This window comes from Paramisgurnus dabryanus, chromosome 23 (assembly GCF_030506205.2).
Source record: "Paramisgurnus dabryanus chromosome 23, PD_genome_1.1, whole genome shotgun sequence".
In the NCBI taxonomy this organism is placed as follows: domain Eukaryota; kingdom Metazoa; phylum Chordata; class Actinopteri; order Cypriniformes; family Cobitidae; genus Paramisgurnus; species Paramisgurnus dabryanus.
Window position 1 is genome coordinate 13,407,862 of NC_133359.1, and position 24,526 is coordinate 13,432,387.

At 38.8% G+C, this 24,526-nt stretch overlaps 3 protein-coding genes across 3 annotated transcripts in view; 1 reads left to right on the forward strand and 2 right to left on the reverse strand.

Moving 5' to 3' along the window:
- The first annotated feature begins 229 nt into the window (after positions 1-229).
- ribc2 (RIB43A domain with coiled-coils 2) lies at positions 230-4,978 on the forward strand. Its single transcript, XM_065291725.2, has 7 exons — positions 230-537; positions 2,360-2,441; positions 3,001-3,312; positions 3,742-3,860; positions 3,962-4,189; positions 4,491-4,657; positions 4,841-4,978. The coding sequence occupies exons 1-7, from the start codon at positions 421-423 to the stop codon at positions 4,917-4,919; spliced, it is 1,104 nt and encodes a 367-aa protein (XP_065147797.1). The 5' UTR covers positions 230-420; the 3' UTR covers positions 4,920-4,978.
- An 89-nt stretch (positions 4,979-5,067) lies between these two features.
- On the reverse strand, positions 5,068-11,032 carry ada2a (adenosine deaminase 2a). Its single transcript, XM_065275583.2, has 10 exons — positions 10,877-11,032; positions 9,891-10,202; positions 8,886-9,105; positions 8,601-8,811; positions 8,391-8,518; positions 8,219-8,309; positions 8,022-8,130; positions 7,728-7,885; positions 6,195-6,397; positions 5,068-5,504 (listed from the first exon to the last, which is right to left on the reverse strand). The coding sequence occupies exons 2-10, from the start codon at positions 10,189-10,191 to the stop codon at positions 5,396-5,398; spliced, it is 1,530 nt and encodes a 509-aa protein (XP_065131655.2). The 5' UTR covers positions 10,192-10,202; positions 10,877-11,032; the 3' UTR covers positions 5,068-5,395.
- Positions 11,033-11,725: 693 nt separating this feature from the next.
- cecr2 (CECR2 histone acetyl-lysine reader) overlaps positions 11,726-24,526 on the reverse strand; it is a 41,172-nt gene continuing 28,371 nt past the window's right edge. The window contains exons 3-18 of the mRNA XM_065291723.1: positions 23,048-23,231; positions 22,780-22,907; positions 22,610-22,681; positions 22,402-22,493; positions 20,965-21,125; positions 19,845-19,925; positions 19,621-19,768; positions 18,916-19,045; positions 18,744-18,781; positions 18,553-18,644; positions 18,343-18,469; positions 17,593-17,948; positions 17,342-17,491; positions 16,540-17,257; positions 14,576-16,409; positions 11,726-14,438 (exon numbers count right to left, since the gene is read on the reverse strand). Of these exons, the coding sequence (XP_065147795.1) occupies positions 14,381-14,438; positions 14,576-16,409; positions 16,540-17,257; positions 17,342-17,491; positions 17,593-17,948; positions 18,343-18,469; positions 18,553-18,644; positions 18,744-18,781; positions 18,916-19,045; positions 19,621-19,768; positions 19,845-19,925; positions 20,965-21,125; positions 22,402-22,493; positions 22,610-22,681; positions 22,780-22,907; positions 23,048-23,231 (4,369 nt within the window). The 3' untranslated portion in view covers positions 11,726-14,380. The remainder of the gene's footprint in view (positions 14,439-14,575; positions 16,410-16,539; positions 17,258-17,341; positions 17,492-17,592; positions 17,949-18,342; positions 18,470-18,552; positions 18,645-18,743; positions 18,782-18,915; positions 19,046-19,620; positions 19,769-19,844; positions 19,926-20,964; positions 21,126-22,401; positions 22,494-22,609; positions 22,682-22,779; positions 22,908-23,047; positions 23,232-24,526) is intronic.

A 24,526-nucleotide genomic window follows, 5' to 3' on the forward strand; every position in this document is an offset into this window, starting at 1 on the left:
AGTTAGAAAAAGTACATTTTCATAATATTAAAACTTTTATTTTTTTCTGGACTAAATGCTAAATACAGGTCTGACTGTTGAAAGGAACCAAAAGAAAACCGCGTTCATGACGATTTATGGTGATTTTATTTGTTACACCATTGCCTACAATGACGCTGAAGCGGGGTTCCCCTGTTTCAAGATGGCGGCTGTAGTTGACGCATTCGGTTCAATGAACTGCCGTAGCCAATGCGACATTTAGTGTACATATCTATGTATTTTAACAAGCGACCGAAAGATGGCGCCATTTTCAAACAAGACACGAGTCTTTAGTATCTTAGCAACGCGTATGTTTGCAGTAGTCGCGTGTCCCCTGACGCTCGGTGATTAGATTACATTTTTACATTAATACTAATAGATTAACAGAGGTGATATTGAAAAATGAGCCACGTTGAACATCTTTGTGACCGAACCGAAGCTTTACAACTCGACAGGAGGAAAACCAGAGAGGAACAACGCAAAGAGAAGATTTTCAATGATAAAGTTCGGACGACAGGAGTAAGTTTATTTTATATCTCGGTACCGTTAAATGACCGTGGTCCAGGGGCGAAAATCTCATCTAAATGTTGGGGGGGACAATAAACATAAAATTTTTCAAGAACAATTTTTGAAGGGGACACCAATAATACAGGCAAAATTGTACTTGCAAGGAAATGGGTACAGATAGAAAACGTTTCTCTTTCTCTATGAACGGACGCAAATTTAATTTTAATACATATGAATGCAGAGGTGAAAAGAGTAATACAATTTTCTACTTAAGTAATAGTAAAGTTACTTTAATAATATTTTACTTAAGTAAAAGTAAAGTTACTGGTCTAAAAATCTACTCAAGTAAAAAGTCATTTTAATTTTAAGAGTTACTTTTTTACAGCGGGGAGAGGTTTCTAGTATAGTTCACAAAGGAAGGATATATACATCTCAAACTATGTTTTTAATTGTAAACATCTCTACAATTAAAGTGCAATAACAAATGTTAATAAAATAAAAAGCTTTTTATAACTAAGAAACATTTATGGAATTATTTAATGATTTTTACAGGTGAGTTATGCACTTTTGAAGCAAAAATAATATGAGGTCAGCAGCTAGTAAATACAATCATTATATGAAGGTTGTAATTGATGTATTGCTGGTAACATACATTGTTATTAAACTATATACATAAATGAACATATAATGAGATGAGTGCCATGGCTATACACTATACATCCTTTACACGTTTATTAGCTCCCAGACCTGTGTACCTGATGTCTTTCAATCTATCTCTCTCGCGCTCTCTCTCTCTCTGCAATGTCTAATGATCTGCGCATTCTCGAGGACGTTCTCAAGTTGTTTGACTTGACGCGAAGCTGCTAGACCTCGGAAGATAATGCGCATGTATTAAAAATGCATCGTGCAAATTAGCGGTTAAACACGGTCGGCAATTCTCAAACTCCGTACTCAAGAGCATGAACCCTACCTGAATGAAACAATCGCTTTGCGTCAATGGCCAGGGGTTTCTTTCGTAAGAATTGAATTGAGGGTCTGCATTAGCCTGCGCCTGTCTCGTCCCTCTCCATGGTTCTTTTTGCGCGTTCCCCCGCCCATCAATCAATCATCCGACCGTGGCGCGTCTTTATCACCTTACTTTTTTATTTATTTTTACTCAGTAACGGATATGATTTAACATGTAGCGAAGTAACCAACAATACTTTAAACATACTTAAGTAAAAGTAAAGTACAGATTTTAAAAACTACTCAAAGTAAAAGTACACAAAAAACTCAGTTACAGCAAGGTGAGTAAATGTAATTTGTTACTTTCAGCTCTGCCTCACCTCTGCATGAATGCATAAAAATGTTTTCTTGATCGTTTATCTGCTTCTGTTCTCAGAAAACGAAATATGTTCATGTTTATATGTCAAAATAGTCCAGTTTTAAAACATATGAGGATAAACTGATAAGTGATGGGAAACGTTGTATTGTATATAGCTTATTAACGCGTCGGCTCCGTACACTTCTCTACCACCGGAATGTGTGGTGGTGAGGTAAAAGGGGCGTGGGCAGTGGACCAAACCACTGTGAGGCAAGGGAGGGGGAATCCAAATATTTAAAACGTTTTTTTGTTGTTGCTCCGTTTGCATTTGTATTGTTTCACTTCTTACACAACTAGTTTAAGTATTATAAATCATTAAATTATTTTCAATACACATATTCTAATGATAATTTAGGGGGGACAACCCTCAGATAGGGGGGGTCCTGTCCCCCCCGACCCCCCCGGGATTTCCGCCCATGCCGTGGTCTATCTTACGGCTTTGAATTATTGCTTTTTTCTATCGGTTGTTAGGTTGATAAAGATGCCCTCGACCAACAAGTTAAAGAAAGAAGAGAAAAAGAGCAACGAGAAGCGGATGAATTTAACGCTTATGGTTAGTCCTGTGAAACTATATCATCCAGATTATAATTTTTTTTTTTTTTAGTATTAGCCAATTTACACCATTACTAGATTTTTTTCAATAACTGTTGATTTATTACCATTAATTTAACAATTATTTATGTAGATTTCTCTCTTGAAATTTTATTGTGTGACGTTATTTGGTGGAATGGGAACCAATATAGAGCACCATTAAATCTTACTGGGATAAGACGTAAAATAAAGGAATTTTGTTAAGGTTTTAATAATAAACAGCTGGCCCTACTGAAAAGATCAACTAAAACTAGCCTAAGCTGGTTGGGTGGTTTTAGCTGGTTAAGCAGACTGGTTTCAGAGAGGTTTTGGACACTTTTTTTTAGCTGGTCAGGCTGGTTTTAGCTGGTATCTTCAGTAGTGACAGCTGGTTCATAAAGGTTTTTGTAATGAAAAACCATTACAATTTGTATTGTTTTTTTAGCAGTGATGAAAAAAATATAGGCCTAGTATACAATTGTCACATAACAGAAAAAAACATTAAGCAACAAGACTTAAATGTTTTATTCATGTGATTTTAGCTAATGACCTCATGTGTGGAGATCGTGTCGCTTGTATCCTGGACCAGCGACAGAAGAAAGATGAGCGCCTCCTGAATGAAGCCATCACACAGTTCAGACAACAGTTTCAACAGGCCAGCAGCAGACGTGAGTTTGATCTGAATGATCCAGAGCTGCTGAAGAGGCAGGAGGGGATGGAGATATTGCCCGGCCTGACAGGAGAAGATCTGGCCTTGACGGACCGGCGAAGAAAGCAGAAGGATCAGCTTAGAGCATGGTGCATTCAACAGCAGCAAGAACGAGAAGAAAGCAAACAACATCTAAAACAAGAAGGTATGTTTGTAGATAGGAATCCATTTACAATTCAAGAACCCTTGGATAGAGGTGCAGCAGTGACTTCGGCGGCATAAAGAAACAGAGAGTACCTTTGTGATAACTAATCCCATATTTGAAAAATGCAATAAAATTTTCTCGCTAAAAAGCAATCAAAAGGTGTAAAAAGTAAAAATATAACTTTATTTATACTATATTTGTGATCCAGCCACTTTCTTGGCCACTATTTAATTTTTTTAAACTCAACCAATCCCATTTAAACCCCTATGAATTCTCCAAAGACGCCTAGGGGTCATGGACCACCTGTTGAAGTCATATGCAATACTGACATGGTTATAAACTGTAGAGTAGATGTGGAGTTTTAACCCCATATAAGGGAGGGGACAAAAACTATAAAATGTTAAAATCTTTTGTTTACATACTGTATAGTGCATCAGTATGATCAAAGCAGACTGTCTTTGGACAACCGAGCTCTTGAACTGCAGAAGATGGAGGAGCAATGCAAGAAAGCCGCAGCCGCTGCCACCAAAGACTTCAACTTGGCACTGGTTAGTCCCAAAAATAAGAAGAGTAGGAAATACGATTGGAGAATAAACTGCATGTATATCATGATCATGCCATCATGTTTTTCCCATCTCCCTGGTCATAGGCTGCAGAAATTAGACAGAGGCGTCTTCAAGAGCGTCGAGAGGAGGAGGAAAATAACCAGACGGACATCTTGAACCAGCTGAATGGAGACCTGCTGACCGAAAACCCTGAACAGAGTGCTAGCGTGCTGGGTCTGTCTCGCCTCCGCAGGGACTGTTACAAGGGAATGACCCCGAAAGAGCTCCAACACTATACTCAATACCAGCAACAACAGGCAGAGGAGAAGAAGGTAAGCGGGAAATTTCGTTTTAGTAAAATCTTGCATGTAGCAGATGCTTTTGGTGAAATGACTAGCAGTGCAATTAAGCTGCATGTATTATGAGTATGTGCATTAACTGAATATGAAAATGTGTAGTACATTTGAAAAAAGTTGTTTTTTAAATTAGTATAAATGAGATTATTCAACATTTAGGAGTATGCTAGAATAAAGATGCTAGAGATGGACCTAAAGCCACAAAACTTTTGATTTCCTGGGTTCTCAAAAGTAAAAAATGTGCAATAAACAATGTGAACAAATTTGGTTTGTGCAGCGTGCCAGCCTTCAGCAGCGGGAGAAGGAGATGCAGGAGTATAACTCGCGAATGGCATCAGCTCGCACCGCATTGCTGCTTGAAAGACAGCAGGCACGTGCCAATAAGGAGCTGCGCAGGGCTTTGGACAACACCAACACTCGGCTGGCCCAGGACCACGATGCTCAGTGAGTGACTCTAGCCGACAGGCCTGCATTACTAAATTTGTGAATTATTTTAAAATGTTTCTTTGAAGTAGTAAGCAATGTTACCGTTATTTATACTTTTTGCACCCACCTGTGTCTAGTTTATCCCAAAGCACTGAAATTATCATTGCATGTCAAATGAAACCTCTGTGTTTCTATTTACAGGCAGAAACATCTTCAGGTGGTTTACACCAACATTCCCGAAGATCGCTATTTTGCCCAGTTTAAAAGCAGCAATAGATAAGAATGACCATCAGTAATGCCGAGCAAATGCAGGACAATTAAACATTTGACATAAATTGGCCATTCTGATTTTGGCATAGACATTTTGTCACCATTGTTTTTGTTTTTAAACATTTATGTTGTTGACATACAAAACATATGTTCATTCAATTCCACCTGTCAAGTTCAATAAAAAACAAGAGTGTTTCAAAAACAAGAAGAGATTGTACATTGTGAAAGTCTACATATTGTTTTAAATGATTCTGTCCTAAAACCTCATCACAACTGGTACTGAGGTTCAAGTCCTCAATGTTGTTGTGAACAGCCTTTGAATGAATTATAAAGGTTCTGCACCAGATGGCAGTACAAGCCAATTTAAGGCATTACAATTCATTTCCTCAAACACACAGCGTATATAATAGTCTTCACACTCCTGTATGTGCAAATATTTGATTTAAAACAGAGCGAACAATACTCCAGTGTTAAAATTGTCATGGTTCAGAGACTAGTGGTACTTCCTAATAAACTCTCCAGGACAAATTTGTCCCATTTTACCAGCAAAGCTGCAATAGCCTTTTGCTTCAATTGATCCGGCAATGAGCTGTACCTAGAAAAGGAAGTCAGATGACAAGAAAAGAAAGTTAAAAATATAATAAAAAGATTTGTTTATATAAAGATCACAACATAAATTTGATAAATTATATTTGGATTAGTATATATATGACCATATATAATAGTAATGTATTACATTATAATCATTTATTTGAAGTTTTTTGTATTAAGACGTAGAGCATTTTACGTAGGCCTACTATTTAAAAATCAGTTTTATATCAAATTTTAAAACCAACTCCCAATTTCCCAATTCTAATTCTATATGTATTATCAAGCAAATGTGACCATGGACCACAAAACCAGTCATAAGGGTAATTTTTTGTATTTGAGATTTATACATCATTGGAATAAATAAGCTTTCAACTGATGTATGGTTTTTTAGGATAGGACAACATTTGGCCGAGATACAACTATTTGGAAATCTAAGGATCCAAAAAATCTAAATATTGAGATTTTATATATTTACGGTTGGAAATGTGAAAAATATCTTCATAGATGATATCTTCCAATATGATCTTTACTTAATATCCTAATGATTTTTGGCATTAAAAAATAATAATTATGGCCCATACAATGTATTGGCTATTGCTACAAATATATGCATGTGACTAATGACTGGTTTTGTGGTCAAGCGTCACAAATGTTTTAAGACTTTTAAAAATGTAGAAGTTTAAAAAATTATTACCTGAGAGAGTTTATGGTCAGCTTTTTCAATGTGCCTAAATCAGAGCTCAATCCTCCAAATCCCACAAAGGCTTCATAGAAATCATAAGAAAGTCCAGTAGCCCCAAAAAGAGACGGATCATCAGAGCTGATCACTAAAGGATGACCCTCTGCCATTAGCGCAGCCGCTGGGTGATTCCTCAGGTCTGAGACCAGTTTCAACACCTAAAACAAATCAGCACTGTATTCAAAACATTTTAATTATTTTAAAGTGGGGGTCTTAAACTATTTCATGCATTCTGACTTATTAACAATGTTTAAAAGTAAGATTTAGAACACACAGAAATGGTGTGTACATCACATAAACCCAAAATTTGGGCCAGGTGCAGGACAACTGGATATGCAATCAATTAATACAAAATGAAGTTCTTCATTTTGTTTTAATTAAAAGTAAGATTTCTCATGCTAAACATAAGCAAACTGTCAAAAAAAAGCGTTTGGAAAGTTTCGGAAAGTTTTTTCGAACATGAAAGATTCATACGTAGCAATGTTGCTTTATTTCTTTTATGGGCAAGTTCAGTGCAGTAAGTACAGTGGAAGTCCTTATATGGGCACTTGAACCAGAATTGCGCACGCACACCAACCAAGAACTGACATGAAATCAACATCACCAGAGTTTTGTTGTTTTTGACGAAAATATAAGCTTGTCCAGCTTCCCAATGAACCCAGCATTATGGAAACAATTGATATAGTTTGTTTATCTGGAGTAGATGTGGAGTTGTGCGTGTGTGTTTGTTTAAAGCTGGACTTTGTTGAAATTGGGCGGTCCAAACCGGGTCACGAGTCACAGGCGGTATGTAAAACTATATTAAATGGGACAGAGAATGAAAAACTATTTTTACCTTGTCTTTGTTGAATAATGGTAGTCTACCCGCATTCACAAACATACAAAAAGTGCTAGACATGCTAAACATCTCAGGTTATAGAAAATCCTCTTTTATAAATGTCAGCCAGAAAACAGCCCAATCTGAAAAACTGATGCTTATGATGACATCACGGGCATCTCACTGCCCCTCCACTTTAAAATAATTGGCTACATTTTTTGAGTGGCAGCAAAGTCAGCCAATCAGTTATGAGATTTCAAGTTAAGCCAGTAGGGGGAGCCACTAACTTGTTTAAAATCCCCCACCCTATTAGAGCTATCTGAGAGAGGTTTTTAGGAAGCTTTTAGGGCATTACAGACCCAAGCAAAAAAAATTGTCACATCACAGAACAAGGATAAATACCCCATTCAATCATTCTATGTCACCTTGAAATGTCAGTGTTTTGTTGGCAAAAGGCAAGTAAGTGCATATAATGTAAACGACACGAACATGTAGTAAATTATAAGTTATTCAGAGAAAATGGGATAATGTTTTGTGTGTGCTGCTTGCTTGTGACTTGCCGCGGTACGCATAGCCCTGTCTTAATCTAAACCCTGACCTGGAAACCACTGCTAAATCAAAGTGTCAGTTTAATCAAATACATTATAATTAAACTATGACTTTTGAAATACCTGATTTGAGATAGGACAAACTTCTATGGGCACATCCAACTTTCTGGACATCTCTTTGACTAAAGGGTGATGTGCCAAGGCAAAGCCGTGACCAATACGTGTGGTGTTGAATAAAATAGCATCCATAATGTTCTGATCCACATCTGCTCCTTGTAAATCTACATATGGAATAAAGATGTTTGAGTAAATGTTATTGTGTCGACCATAAAATAATACACACATTGAACATTGCTTTGAGGGCACATGAGGCTGAAGGGTGACCAGATGAAAGAAACATTAATATGTAAAAGAAACCTGTCTCTCCTGCATGGAAAAAGTAAGGGAGTTTAACACCCTCCTCTTCTGGTAAACTCAAAGCCTCCTTGAAGTACCACAACGGTCTGCCGCGATCTTCTTGTCCAACCTGGAGTTATAGAACTGTTAATTCATCCATCTATAAATAATTCATGTATCATGAATGTCAGAAAAATGCTCAACTGGCATATACCCACAAAGTCAAAGCCTGCCATGATGTCTGGAAAGTTCTTCTGTAATATCATGGCCTCCTTTATTGCGCTCATAGCCTCGGTTTCATTCACACCCCTGCAAGATCCAAGAGAAACAAAAAAAAAATAACTTGACCGGACTGAATGCATCTCTGTTCTAATGCAACGTGTATCTGACCTGTTGACGGTGAAGATCACCCGAGCCCCTAAGGAGTCTGGGTAATCTGCTGTAAATCTTTTTACTACTTCCTGGTAGGCCTGCATACTCCAGTTTCTATCATTTCTTCTACCATCAAGTTCGTATGTCTTTAAATGGTCAAACACAAATGAACATTAGTATATAGTTTAACGCATTTGGGTACTAACTAAAGACCAAAAATATCCATACCAATGGTAGCAAAGCTCTGATTTCCATATACATGATGTTGTCCGCATAGAACTGCCTGAGAGCTTCATAGAGGTAGTCTTTAAAAACAGGTGCATAAGTCACCAGTCCAAATAACACAACAAATGCCTTCTCGAACCTCTTCCACACCACATTTTGGCTGGGATAGGCCCTGTCTGGGTCCTCGGTGAAAAGTGTAAGATTTCGAATGAAACTGTGGAAGGGAATGAAAAATAACTTTAGAAAAACAGAAAAAAACATTTCAATTTTAGACTCTCCCTGCATCACCTGTTGTCCAACTCAGTGCTGTTTTTTATCGTCTCCCTGAGGGATCTAAGCAGGATCCATGAGGAGCAGTGCAGACGAGATGCAGGCGGCCTCCAGGAGAAGATAAACTGGACAGATTGATCATCGGTGAAGCACACATAGCAGTTCTCTCTGTAGGTAACGTTCTTCACCAACCATTCCACATCGACAATGGAAAAGTCGTGAACATGTAGGGCGGCACCTGGTCATGGGAAGAAAATATGATTTAATCCTTGATGGAGTCCCTGAAGGAAAACAACACTGTTTTTCAATATTTTACTATGTTCTTGCTTCAACTTAGACAAATTAATACAGCCCTTTTTTTTTCAATGTGTGCACTTAATCTTTGTACAGTGCGTCATGAATATGTTAGCATTTAGCCTAGCCCCATTCATCTCTTAGGATCCAAACAGGGATTAATTTAGAAGCCATCAAAGACTTCCATGTTTTCCTATTTAAAGACAATAGTTACAAATAGTAAGTATGGTGGCACAAAATAAAACGTGGGGATCTTTTAAGCGGATAAAAATTATAACTATATTGTTTGGCGAAGAGCACTTAGTTTGCAGCACTTCGACCTCGGTGCGCAGTGACATCATCACTCCTGCCTACTCCCCCTCTCGCTCAAACTTCTATATAGTTCTCATTTTTTATCCGCTTAAAAAAATCGTCACGTTTTATTTTGTGCCACCATACTTAGTTGTGTAACTCTTGTAACAATCTTTAAATAGGGAAAACATGGAAGTGTTTGGTGGCTTCTAAATGTATCCCTGTTTGGATCCTAAGGAATGAATGGTGCTAGGCTAAATGCTAACATATTCACGACGCGGTGCACAAAGAGTAAGTGTACGCATTGAAAAAAGATAGATATGTATTAATTTGTCTAAATTGAGGTAAGAACATAGTAAAATATTGAAAAACTGTGGTGTTTTCCTATAATCGGTGATTATAGTTTATTTAGTATTCAGTATAATTCAACTACAACACCTTTAGGCATCTTCTGAAGCAAACCAAAAATGGGGCTTTGCTCGATGAGGGGCTTTGCCTTAAAGAAATGCATGGACGGAGGAAACTGTCCTGTTTCCAATTCGTGCTGTTTTAGTTTCTGGAGCTTTGCATCAAGGAGTTTCTCGTCCTTGTTTAGCTGTATGTCACCTCCTGTCCGTCTAGACTTCTCCTGGTTGATCAAATCTTCACGCTTTCTGGGATCTGGTCCACAGTTACATGAGGCAAACCACAGAAACAGCATCCATACCTGTATCAGGCTTGGTAGCGTCAGTGTTTGCATGGCTTTTTTAGCTGATGGTATAATAAAACAAAGCAAACAAAGTAAACAGTAGAAGGGTACACAAAATCATTTTAATGCTTTGTAGGCTTTATACTGACACCATAAGCATGAAGCGGACTGCGGCTGACCAATGCAGAACATTAGCGTTAACCTAGGAAGTTTTGTAATAACTTTTGTTATAATGAAACTGGGGTTTCCCGCTGATTCTCTTTTTGTCAGCAAGTTTCAACCATAAAGTTTCCTGTGGAAAATCAGCTGACATTTACTCAAACTCTGGACGTCTACAAGCATAGTTTAAACTATAATTGTAATTGATTAAGGAAATCCGTGTTGTTGTCCTCCTACAAACAATGAGAGCATCTTTACAGACCCTGTTTAATGTAAACAAACCAAACCAAACACATGACAATCAGCAGCCTGCAAGTTAGCTCTGCCTGTTTTCACTTATAACGTTGGTTAACCGTTTCACGTGTTTTTTGCTAAATAAAATAAAAATCACTGATTTTGTCGATACTCTTTAAGAAGCCTTAAAAACTATTTTAACTGAGATACCTATTGGTTATGCAAGTAAACATACTGTCACGCTTCAAAAAACGAATCAGTTGCGGTGCGCTGGATGACACAGATACAGGCACTTTAAAACAAAAACACGTAACATACAGCAAATTAAGGTTATACTTCTTACCTGAGACGTGAGTAAAGTGTGTCGTTTGCAAATAGATCTTATTTAATTAAACCGATCTACATCGACTTTCAACAAAGTGTCTCTGCTACCACACAACAGACAGCACAGCTGCCTGCTTTCCAAAACATAGCGTGACGTCATAACCGTTCTCGAAGCTGATTGGCTTCTGCCTGTGACAAGAGCACAAAGAACTGTAGCGTTTTCAAAACGTTGCTATTTATCTATTAAAATGTAGTATATAAAGTAGATTTTAATATATTTTCTTGTTTTTCAACGCTTAAAACGTCCACAAGGGAACGGGTCAGGAAAGTCAATGTGATATCTGCGGATATCTCTCACTTTTGGTCACTCTCACCTGACTGAAACCTATGAAAGCCGCATTATTGTGAGTATAAAAACCGTAAGCACCGAAACCGAAAAACACGACGATTTATCTTTACATATCAACTAGTAGCCTTGTTACTAACAAATAATTACAACCCCTTACAAAAATAGCCATGATTTCATTACTAAGTAAACCAAAAGACATGGTTACTGTAGTTAAACAAAGCAGTTTTACCATGCCTTTAATAAAATCATTCATATTGTAATCAATATGCAAAAAAAAGATTACTAAATTTTTACTATAATAAAATCATAGTTAATTTTGTTTGATAAGTAAATAATCAAACGCTAAATTCATTCATCCAAGATGCTGGCACCTACTAACAAAAATGGACCATTTGTAGTATTTTGAAGTACCATGGTATAGCAAGTCTGTCATGTGGGCATATGTAGTGTTATGTCAACCCATTATCGTACAATGACAATGCTACACAGTGCATTTATGTAAACGACAAAAAAGGCACATTTAATCAAACTTATTTTATTCTAAGAAATGTACAGTAGAGAAAATACTTAGTCCCATTTCCAAAATAATTTGCGAGGCAAGAACATGTAAACTTTGCATTAAAATGAAAGTTACAGGTGTCCTTTAGCGTGCCATTTTGCTACCGAGGTAAAGTAAAAAAAATTGAGAACACAATAAAAAAGACAAAAATATACAAAACATAAGAGCAAATAAATAGGATTCACATTTAGCCAACTAGTTACTTAACTAGTGCAGAAAGAAAAGATGACAGCAGAGATTCAAGAGATATTGGTTGTTACCCATCAAGCAAATGAAAATAAAATAAAAAACAGACGACACATCTGTACACCGCAAATAAAAACAATCTTGTAACCTACTATTGCTAAATAATCCCTTTACATTTGAACAGGTGAATCTGAAATCTCCACCAGAGATTTCTTCTATTGTCAAAGTGATGTAATTACTGGTAAGCTAAGACACATTTATTACACAAAACTAGTGGACAGCATTCATTTCATCTGTATTTTTCATATTCCTATTTCATAAAATACATACAGTATATTACACAGAATTCTCAAAGGTATCATAAACATTTTGTCAGGTCCTTTGTCTTAGATGTACAATTTCTTTCATTGTCTACAAAACCCCAAAATTTGGACAAAACGTGAATAGGGTCACATTGATATCTACTGTAGGATGCTGCCTTCATTTCCCGAATGTTTGTAAAACACAGAGACATTTAAATAGAATGCAAATGTTTAACTTCTAACTTGGCACTGATTATTTGAACGTGATCATTACGTTTTGCCAGTTGAATTTTAAGGCTTTTATAGTTTTGATTTAAGGAAGACACTATGAAAAAAAATAATAAAGGGTATATTTTAGAGAACAAACATTACAAGAAGTGACAAAAAATTATCTCAGTGTGTGCATCTAAGAAAGGAATGGATAATGTGGCAAATCTGACATTATGAGGTAGATTCTTTCCATATTAATTTCATATGCTTTCATAAAAAGCAGTTTATTTTGGACTGTTTTGTAGAAATTAACTGAATTTGAAATTAATCCAGATATACCAAATGGAAAAAATATTCAAAACAAAAAAATTAATTTAGTGCAGGACAACAATAGTAGGAATTATGAAAATCAACAAACCAACACGCTTTAAAAGTATGAACTCAAACTACAGTGTAAAAATGCTAATAACCAAAACCTTTCCTGTTTCTTGCCTCTGTACTGAAAACCAGTACATATAAAACTAAGATCATTGACTGTGTTCAGATGAACTGAGGTTAGTTATCACAGTTCCAAAGACATTTCATTTGACAATACCCGTATTAAAATCACTACACCCTGAGGACATATTTATAACATTGAATTAAAAGAGGAAGCATTCATGTAAAATGAGTACAATTGTTTAAATTAAGCTACAGTGGTACTTCAAACTTTATACACAAGTCCACTTTAAGGCTGTTTTACACTTCCATCCAATGCATTGCTAGCAACTCTAGCTGGCTGCATTTTGTGACAATGTTCAATTTAGCTTGCAAGTGAAACAAAAAAATTAAGAATGACGTTTGTGTGATGGCAAATACTAAATCAAATTGGATGAAAAACAATAAACCAGCCTTCAAGGTAACTCAAATGTCGTGTTAACCAGTAGCCTGTGTGGAATGACAGCAACATCAGTATCTAAAACCTGATTCCTTTTCATTCTGTGCATACAACTAGCAGGATACATTAATGAAGCACAATGAGAAATCTGAGCGTAAAGTCGTAGACAAGTATAGTCCCATACCGAGAAGCAAATGTCTCATTTTAGTTCAAGGCCACTAATTCCAGTATTCAAGACTATTCCTAGTGCATAACAAATAGAGCAGCCAAGTTTTTTGCCAGTCTATGAAAATCAAAGACAATCTTTAAAGTAGAAGTGGCATTAAAAGAATGCACAACACCAGTACTAAAGTGGATTTTGTGTTTTAGATAAGGTGAACATCACCTCATTAAAACACTCCAGGTGTGCTGTCTTCCAGTGAAGCAGACAATCCATCTTTTATTCCTTGTGTTGCAGTATAACTATATCTAAAGTCATTCACAAACACATGAAACAAGAACATTCAATAAGTACATAAAGGCAACTGAGTCTGATTTGTCCACAGGTTTGGAAACAATTCAAGTAGTCTCAGTACCTTCTTTACTACACCTGAGTTTTACTTAAAAAAAAAAATAAAAGGAACACCAAAGAGTTCATTAGTAATTGCTCATTACCAATATATAGTTTCTTGACTTCTTTCCCATGCAAGAGCCCCAAAGATGCAATTTAGCAGGGAATGAGGCCAAATAACCATTCCAAACTAAGAAAACAAGCTGCACACCAGTATTTAAGAGTTTAAGCAGTTTCTGAGCACTGATTCACAGCTCTTCCTTGGTTAATGGTCCACCTCATTGGCACAGAGCGCTATTACATTCCCCCATTAAATTGGTGCCTAGTCCCAGCAACTTTTTGAAAGGTGGATGGGGTTATAAATTTCAATCATATCAGAAGGAAAATATCTAAGGAGCAGAACACGTTCTCCTTTTCCATGTATAGTTCAGGATTTTATTTAGGCTATGGTAGAAGACATTTCTTGAGTTGCCAAGTGAAATCAAAACCTTCATACTCCTTGTTTATTGCCTTGGCCATTTGGAGATGCTGTACCAAACATCTGCTGCCTATCAGACAAGAAAAAAGTTAGTAAGAAATATTATGAACAACACAGATTGATTTAGATGAATACAAATCACATCAATTTCCACTGATGTCTTTACTGATTAAATACTTGATCAACTGTCTAAATGAGACTTCTTACCTAGTGCGAAGCAAGTGTTCTGCAACCATGGTCCTTTGTGGAACCACCATTCCCTGGAAGTGCCCAGCAACATCTGGATGCCTGTACATAGACATTCGAGTTTGGCCTGGGGAGAAAGGCAGCTGCTGAGGCCTCTGTAAGGCCTCCATCAAATGTGGAAGAGGATGCTGTTGTGCAAAGTGTCCTCTGGGAAACTGGTGACTGGAATATGGTCCACCTGTCATCATATGGTGTGAAGCAGCACTACCCTGCTGCATGCTGGGATGCATGCCATAAGGAAAACTGGGGGGTGGCGGAGCTGAAGTATGATGTCGGGCTGCAGCATTGTGACTGTCCAAGTCCAAGATCTCCTTTGGGCTCTCAGAACGTTGGGAAGGGTCTTCGGTTCTTGCCTGCTTGGCAGGGCTGCCATTCTCTCTGTTTTCTAATGTGCTGATATGCGACCCATCAGGTAACGGACTTGGTGACATTAAGCACCCACCAGATCCATCGGATCCCTGAGGAGACATTGTGTTGTCCTGCTGCCTACCATTAACAGTGCCAGCTGATGGTGATGGATAAGAATTAGGCATCATTGAGTGTTGAGGCTGAAATGAAGGCCTAGACCACTCCTCAGCAGGAAATCTAGGTCGGGCATGCCTGTGATGCTGATAAAACTGCTGCTGCTGGTACTGAGGATACATGTTGGGGTGGCCCTGAGGGTGCTGTGTGGCCATGCGATACTGGTATGGAACACCTTGCTGAGGATAAGCAGCATAGTGGGGAGGATTTGGATGATTGTTAGTAGTCTGTGATGTAGATCCTTGGTTTGGGTAAGAGTGGGGATTTGAGGAGTGTAATGGTCTACCTATCTGTGGGCCAAAGTGTTGATGTGTTGGCTCACTTGCACTATATTGGGCCATCGTGTTGCTCTCTGGACCCTGGGAGGGTATTGGAGATGTCTGATTTTGAAGTGGTACCGGCCCCTGCCTTCCAACCTGAGTTTGTGACTCTGGACTGAAGGGCTGTTGTTTGTAAAGGCTGTTGGCAGGATCAGTTCTTATGTTAGCATTGGTGCTATCTTGGGAAGCTGTGCTACCACCTGATAATCTACTGGTTGGCTCACAAGGCCTTTGGTCCCCTTGATCAGCTGGAGAGGGCTGAGCAAGTGGATGTGATACAGGATGGCTGGGAGGCAGAGAACAGATGGTTGCAGGCTGATGAACACCAGGTTGCCCCTCCTGAGATGGTATCTGTGGCATTCCATGGAGAGGCCCTGGCTGTGGGCCTCTGACAGATCCATTTTGAAGTAATTGGGGTGTGCCATTTGGATGGTACTGCTGAGATGTATTCTGCAATACTTGTGAAGAAAGACTCTGTAACATGTGTGGAGGAACATGCTGTTGAGAGCCATTCTGAATAAACTGTGGTTGAACATTTGGATGCATTTGTTGAGAAAGGTGCTTTGATAATTCATCTGGGGTTTTCTGGGGCATTTGCTGAGGACCACTTATAGAAACCTTTGAAGACTCCTCCACAGGATTTTTCTTCTGGTGTCCCAGTTGGGTCGTATTTTGAGAATTAGGTTGGTAACTGTTCTCAGAAATCTCTAAATTTGGCTTGTTTTTATTCGGATCAGAACCTTCTGTGCATGGACTGAACACTAATGAAGAAGCGGTACCTAGTGCAGTTTGGTTCTGTGGTGATCTGCTCCAGTCTGGTAGATGTGGGTTCTGCAGACGGTTATTAGGTTGGACAGACTTTTCTGTTTGATTGAGATAAGGATGACTGTCTGGCTCAGTCACAGTAGATATCTCCCCAGTTGACAATTTATCAGCTGATTTTGGACTTAAACCTGTCAGGATACAAAATTAAATGGTTCTGAATTTTATAATAAAGTTAATCTGTACTTGCATTACAAGACAATATTCCTCAAATTTTCAGTCTCACACAATGTAAAATGCTGCAAATATGCCCACATTTACCTTTGGGGGATATTGGCGTGTGCTGGTTGTCTGTTACACCATCCCTAGGACTAAGGAGCTTGCTTTCAGGAGACGTCTGAGCAGCGCAAATCGAAGTATTGCCACCATTTTGTGGGGTTGGCTGGAAGCTTGCAACATGATGGGAAGATGAGGCAGAGAGCTGCTGAAGAGCAAGCATCTCTGGACTATCAAGCATGGATGCCAAATGTGGCCTTGAGTCTTGAGGGGCCCCTGGTGGTCTTTGGGAATTCACAGGGGGCATTCTATATTGATTGTTTGCCAATGCATAACCAGAACTGTGTGGAGGACGGATCATGCTATGATTGTATGGATGCTGGTTAGTTATGCTCTGTTCTTGCACCATTGGTCCACCAGATGTCTGCTGTCCTTGGTGATTGATAGGTGGCCACATCCTCTGCATGCTCATGCCATGAGGGCCATATGGAGGGTAAGAACTATGCATTGGGACACCAGGCATAGGGTACCTGTTCCCCAAAGGCTGCATTTGTTGTCCATCTGATTGTTGTCGTGAAGGGTACATGTTGCCCTCGGGTGGAGGGGCACAGAGGCCCCCAGGCTGACCGGCCACTGGCCTGGGACCCAGGGAAGGGCCATGAGTGGGTCCAGGATAGGAATGCTGCTGATGTGGAGGTTGTGGTCGGACTTCAGGTCCTAATGGGTATCTGGGGCCAAGATGTGGCCCATTTATGTGCGAACTCTGATTAGAAAAAAAATTGTATAATTATTTACACATAATGCATTTTTTTTTTTAACTGATACTGGTGAATGCAGAAAATCATACCTGCATGTTGTAGTGATGTATATGCGGAGCTCCATGATCCCCTGGTGGCCTGGGCATAAGGTGTCTTTGCCCAGGGTATGGGTACTGAGGGTCAATCATCATACGCTGCGGATACATGCCTGGTCCTGGAGGACCGGAAGGCCGTTGAAACTATGAAAAAAACAGTTGCAGAGCATTGGCACAGGGAGAAAACTTATGATACACATTTAAAAGAATATCGTTTCATCTGTCAACACAGGCTGTGGTCTAACCTGCTGAGCTGGATGTAATATTCCAGCATGTGGATGTCCTGGATGCATGTTGTGGTGATAGGATGGGCCATTGCTGTAGTGTGAAGGAGGGGGTTGTAAAGCAAATCTGACTTGGTCTTGGTTTAGATCATTTCCTTTGCCATTGCTGGTCGATTTTCGTTTTTGAGCCTGTTCTGCAGCTCTGATCAAGCTATCAGGCCCAGACTGTCTATGACTTTTGCTCTTTTTCTTCTTGCAGTCACGGTCTTCACTGCTCACGTGAAACTCCTCATCTGTATCGCCATCCTCAGAGGGAAAATGCTTCAGTAAGGCTCGGCTAAAGCAGCGTTCCAACGACTCCGCCATTACTGTGTATTCTAAGGTGATACAGACAGGCAAGTCAAATTTACACACTCACTCACACACATATATACACAAACTCATCTGCCCATGCAACAAGCACACAGACTAGGTCACAGAACCACAGATGACCCCTGACCCCACAACCCCCAGGGGAGTGCATTCTGATGGATGGATGGCTCCAGAGAGTGGAGCTGCAGGGCTGGAATGTCTCTGTGACACTGGAGGACCTGGCCCAATGGAGGATAGTTCAATCACTCTCTATTAATCAATGTCAAAGCCTCCCCACATACTTGCACTATTATTACGGACAGCTTTGCTCATTTACATACAGCTACATACTACATGACACGTTTTGATGAGTACAAGCCAGAATTCTGGGTAATGAGAAAAAAATAGCATCATATTTACCACTCTCCTCTCCATTGTACTCCAGACAGTTCTCAAACATTAGTTTTACATCGGCCACAAACTCATCCTTGGCCATATATTCCCCATCATTCAGTTTTTTCTCAATAGTGGACAGGTCCATTGGAGTCTGACAAAACATTTTACACATTTTATTTATTTTTTAATTATTCGAAACATGGTTATCAAATTTCTTCATAAAAGTATAAATACCTGTATTATTTCATTATAGTTGGGAGCGTAAGATTCATCAACAGGCTCCAAAAAGGGCCAAGCATCTTTGTGAGCTTTGAGGGCATCTAGCACTGAAGATAAAATAATTTTTCATTAAGTCAGCGAAACTACTCATGCTGCTGAATGAGGAAATGCAATACCACACCACAAGTAACACTGTCCAAAATTACCTTTGTAGAGACCGGTGTAATCATCATCTATCTCATAACTACAATAAGAAAATGGGAAGTGAGTACAGAACACCAAAAACAGGTGGTAAATTAGCAAAAAAAATCAGTATTTAGTCTGTATGTATGTATTTTTAAAGCTATAATAGCTTAAAAATTCAAACAAAGTGCTTACAATGCTTTAGTGCGGCGTGCTCTGCGAACAGGTGAGTCAGTCTCAATATTAAGCAACTCAGGAGGAAGGTCTTTCCCTTGGGAGAGCAACCAAGCCTTTTCTTCTCGCTGCTTTCTTCTACGTGCACGCTCTATACAACATAAAACAATGACAAAGTAAGAAAGCCAAGCTCGCATTACACTTCTTATTATCATTATCATTGCATGTTATTTGACCGAGCTTGGTTGGCAACGATGGCAAACAAAATTAAACAGTAATACAACCAATTAATCAGGCCGCTTTAAAAGACAAATGTGATCAAAGGGCACAGCAAGATAAAGGGGGAGAGGTGCCTTATGTGACCGGCACTCCCTGCATGGAGGATTAAAGAGGCTGGAGGAAGAAACCACTAGAGAGAACAGCAGACCTGATCTTCATCCATAATACATTAATGTGGATAGGTCCATCAGCGGCACCATAATCAAGCATTAATTAACCCTTTGACAGAGGATATCAGACCTGGATGATTCTCATTAGGAGTGAGGTTCATCATTTCCACCAGCTCAGCCCTTTGTATGATTAAAGCAGCCTTGGGTTAAAGCACACTGACTTCAAAACTGCCAAGTTGAGACAAGACTACAGAATGTGCGTGTGTTTGATCACACTTCTGGGAAACCTTAAAACTCCCAAGCCTGAGACAGTATTAAGGTAGCAAGTGTGACTCACCCTCCGCAGCTTTAACTCGCTCTTGTTCCTCTCTCTCCCGTTCCTCCTGGAGCAGCCTCTCTTCTTCTTGCCGTTGCTCAGCGAGAAGCGCTTGCCTATGCAGGTCTTCCTCTCTCTGCTTTTGGTCCACCTCGTTTGTACCATTGGTCTACACATACACAAATGTTTAGGTACAGCTTAGAGTACATTTGCAAAACATAAAATTGGGAGATTTTAAAGCTTACCCCATTCTCCTGGCTGTTTTGTACAGTGTAGCCATCACGTTCCAGTTGCGAATTCAATAGCTTTTGTTTCATCTCTTTCTCCTGAAAATAAAATAACCTTGTCACTTGTAGTCACATACATGGGTGCCAGACCCTAATATGCACTTTGTTTACCTAATGACCAAGCCTATTAAAATCAGGCCATCACCCCATGTCCCGCATCTCAGCGCATGCCGGACCAAATACTTTAACACTTAATCCCATGGTATATAGACTGTGAGTGGTATAACCACTTAAGAGGTCATGAAAACCTGCAGCATTGCCTGCCGTCAATCACCAGGCTCTGGCTCGCCTCAAGGTGAGAGCCTGCTACATGTCGACGGCTAGATGGATTGGCTCTGACAGGGCTGTGTTAGTGTGCACATGTGCTTAAGTGTGGGAAGGGAGGGCTGAGGCGAAGAAGCAGTTGTCCAAAATAAAACCCAAAGAATCAACATTGTGAAAGTATTCACTGTACAAGCTTTCACTGTGCTGATCGCTTCTATCTACAAGTGAGGAAAATCTGAACCTGTTGGATGTTAAAGGCACTCATGTATATTTATACCATGATGGTATGTAATGGTGATTGCTGAAAGCAGGGTAGCTATGGCAACGAGACACTCTAATAGGTCTTGATTAGGCACGGAAATGACATGCTGTACATATCAGCAAACATCTGCTAGAAAACAAGATTTGCCACTGTTGAAAAGAGACATAGATCAGTTATCTAGTTTCTTTAAGGAAATATTTGTTAATGCAAAAACATTATCATGTATATTATCAATCTAAAGATCAATGTAGACACTCTGTGGTTCTGTAAACAATAAAAAAGCAGCTTCAGTTGCTCCCAAGATCAGAAGAACCCTGCAGGGCTTTCTCAAAGCAAGAATCTCAAGCAAGTACTGACCAGTCATGAATTGTCCATTTGTCATGCAATACACTGCATGACAAAGAAGCTTATATATTAGGTTGTCTTAGTAAGATGTTTTAAACTAGCACTAGTAATACATGGCAATCTTTGCAGAGATTATAATCTATAAATCTTGCTTTGACTTCTAACATGACTCATTATTACGTCACATGCCAGTTCAATTAGGCTCACCTTGTGCTCGATCATGTTACTGATCTCGGGCAGGAAGTTCTGAGTGATGATGCGGTGCAGGTGCCGGTCCTGGGGGGAGATTTTGTCTTTAATACTCTCGGCCAGACTAGTCCATTGCTCCTCCGTGTCACACGCCAGAGACCAGGCCCCACGGGTTTGCTCTGATAACACATTATAGAAACAGTTCACAAACAACTCAACTTCACATAGTTATCAGAAATCCAACACTGACAATGTTTTCTTAAAAATGTGGATTGTCAAAATTTGCTTAATTAATTTACTCTAAAATGCTTCTGTAGTGCAACATACTTTAAGTTATACTTCAGCCAAATGTCAAAATTACCCCATGATTTACTTACCCTCAAGCAATCTGAGATACATATATACATCATCTTTCAGACAAACACATTTGGATTTATTTTAGTAAATATCCTTGCTTTTCCAAGCTTATAATGGGAGAAAACCGGGATTAAGGAACAACTTCTGACTTTAGTGATGCACCGATGTATCGGCCGCTGATATTTATTGGCCGATTTTTGATGAATTTGAAACCATCGGCATATCGGTAATAGCATGAGAAAGGCCGATTCCGATTGTTTTTAATTAACTGCATAAAGAAATCCATTATATGTAAAAAATGTTGTTAATAAAATAAATGCTGAATAGCAGAAACCACCTTTGAAGGCTGTCATGCTGTCTTATTATATTTGTTTTAGCTTAATTTGTGCCTTTCTTATTATGTTGGTCAATTGAATGTTAATTAGATCCAATCCATGTTCAGTAAAAATAATTTGATGCAGAAATAAACTAGCTAATAGACCAACTGTATAGTAGTTGTATACAAGTGTTTAAAATCCGTATCGGTCAGAAGTTGTCCGTTTAAATCGGTATCTGTATCGGCCCAAAAAATCCTACCGGTGCATCCCTACTTTAAACCCATCCATCCTTCACAGAAGTAATCCACACGGCTCCAAGAGGTTAATAAATGTCATCTGCTTCCGGTAAAGTCCATCTTGAACTCAGTGCAACGTACCCATGAGAACAAACGCAAAAACTCTTCAGTCCAAGATGGCACCATTACAGGAAGCTAGTTATTTCAGTTTATTAAGTTGGATATAAATATGGATATTTTTCTTCACAATTACATTGATTATCCACAGAAGACCATCAATTGACCCCCTGAAGCCACGTGGATTACCTCTGTGAAGGATAAATGCACTTTTTTAAAGTCAGAAGTTGTTTCCCGATACCTTTTTCTAACATTATAAAACAAGAAAATTTACTAAAATAACTCCAAATTTGTACATATGAAATATGACATATGATTCACCCTCAAGCAATCAGAGATACATGGGGTAATTGTGATATTTGGCTGGTGTATCCATTCAACATCCCTTACTGCTTTAACTCCAGCAAAATTGGTCTTCTGTGACTAACCTTTATCATATTTAAACTCTTCAATGCTGTCTTCATCTCCCTTCACAGACTCCTCTCTCTCTTCTTCCTCCTCCTCCTCCTCTGCCTCCTCCCTAAAACAAACATAACCAAATTAAGCAAACAAAATTAACCTTTAAAATGGCAAAAATGAATTGCCCCACACCTGTTGGAATTTATAGACAATAATAAATGTTTAAAGAAGTCTTACGTTGGCAGTATATCCTCAAGCTTCTTCTTTGGTGGCCTCCCTCTTCTTTTTTTCTCAGGCACATAAGTCTCACTGTGAAACAATCAATATGATTGCTTAAAGATTTCCACCAAATATATATGCAAATGTGGCGTTGTATCTTTTAACCCCTATTTTTAATCTCGCCATACCTGTATTGTGAAGACAGTGTTTGGATTGGCTCCTCTTTGTACAGCCGTGTACCATAAAAGTACCAGTAGAGGGCTCCGGTCCCGTCTTGGCCGAAAGGCTCGACACGTAAACTGTCAGCATCCAAGCCCTGTAAACCCAAGATCTCATTTAGGCTATTTTAGATCACTTCTGAATTCGCTTCCAAAACCCTTAATCAAATATGTACAATTTCTGTTGAATTCATTTAAAGGAGTAAAAATTTCAAAGATATTGGTAAAAGGATGCTACCTTAAGCCGATCGAAGACATCAGCAGCATCAAGACGATAGTCACAGAGTCTGTGCAAGAGCTCCACCTGTGTGCGAGGTGGTAACACCTCAAATGAGTGCTCCTTTAGTGGGTTGGGCTTGCCTTCTTCCAGTTCCCAACGATAATTGATAATGTCTTCCAGGTAACTGCCAAAAGACTCGATCCTGAAAGAAGAATGTTTTAGGTCAGGTTTGTAAGACGATTGTTGGTCACTGCCTGCCTCGTGACTGTGCGTTTCGTCACAACACTACTGAAAAACAAACATCGTTTCACGGACATGGAGCATGTGTGCCACCATTTTTTTATAAATTGAAACGCAACATACATTTAAAAGCAACAATCGCTAAATTCACTTAAGGTACAAATCTTTTTCTTTCACAAATGCATTGTTTTACTTCAAGAGACATGGATCGATCACTTTTTTAATGATAAATAGGGTTCATAAACTTTAATACTATTCAATGCCATTACTAAGCTAGGAAGAACTAGGATATTATTTAAAAGGGGTGCACCGATAAATCAGCCGATGATGCTTGCTATGCTTCTCAATGAATTACAGTGAAATGCCGCTACATCCAAAAGCCAGAGGACGCTCTCATAGAGAAACTCGATATGCGCTGCAAACGAAGAACCACTATAAACACAGCTCCGGGAAATGGCTTAAGCATATATTTATATCACTGTTCTTCAAACCTTTTCAGGTATTTTCATGATAATAAAGAATATGTATAATGATTTTGTTTGACGAGTGTTGCTTTTTTAAATGCATGTTATAAATGACTCAAACATCAGTGATTTCAGATTGATAAAGACATACTGATCAAAAGCCTTAGTACATAAAATAGTGCATATTTTCGGCTGTGTGATTCAGAATAGTTATCGGCCAGGTATTATTAGTGTATATCTGCATTTATCATAGCATCCCTATTATTTAATATAACTCTAAAAGTGTTTGGCTAAAGGATGAAAGTCATATTTACCTACACTCTCAAAAAAAAAGACACAAAAGTTGTTACTGGGACAGTACCCTTTTAAAAAGGTACACCTTTGTACCCAAAGAGTGCATATTAGTACTTCAAAGGTACAAATTGGAAGTTCAAAGATACATATATTATTAGGACCTTTTTTTAAAGGGTACTCCCCTAGTGAAAGCATTTGCACCTTTATTTTTGACTGTGTAGGGTAGCATTAAAGGGATCGTTAGCCAAAAAATGAAAATTCTGTCATGTTGACCACACAAGAAGATAATGATAAATGATGGTAAGCATACAGCTGATGGTGCCCACTGACTTCCATAGTAGCAAAAAACAAATCCTATGGAAGTCAATGGGTACCATCATTTATCAAAATATCTTCTTTTGTGTTCTACAGAAGAAAGAAACTCTTACAGGTTTAGAACAACACGAGGGTAAGTACACAATGACAAAATTGTAATTTTCTGATGAACTTCCTTTAAGCA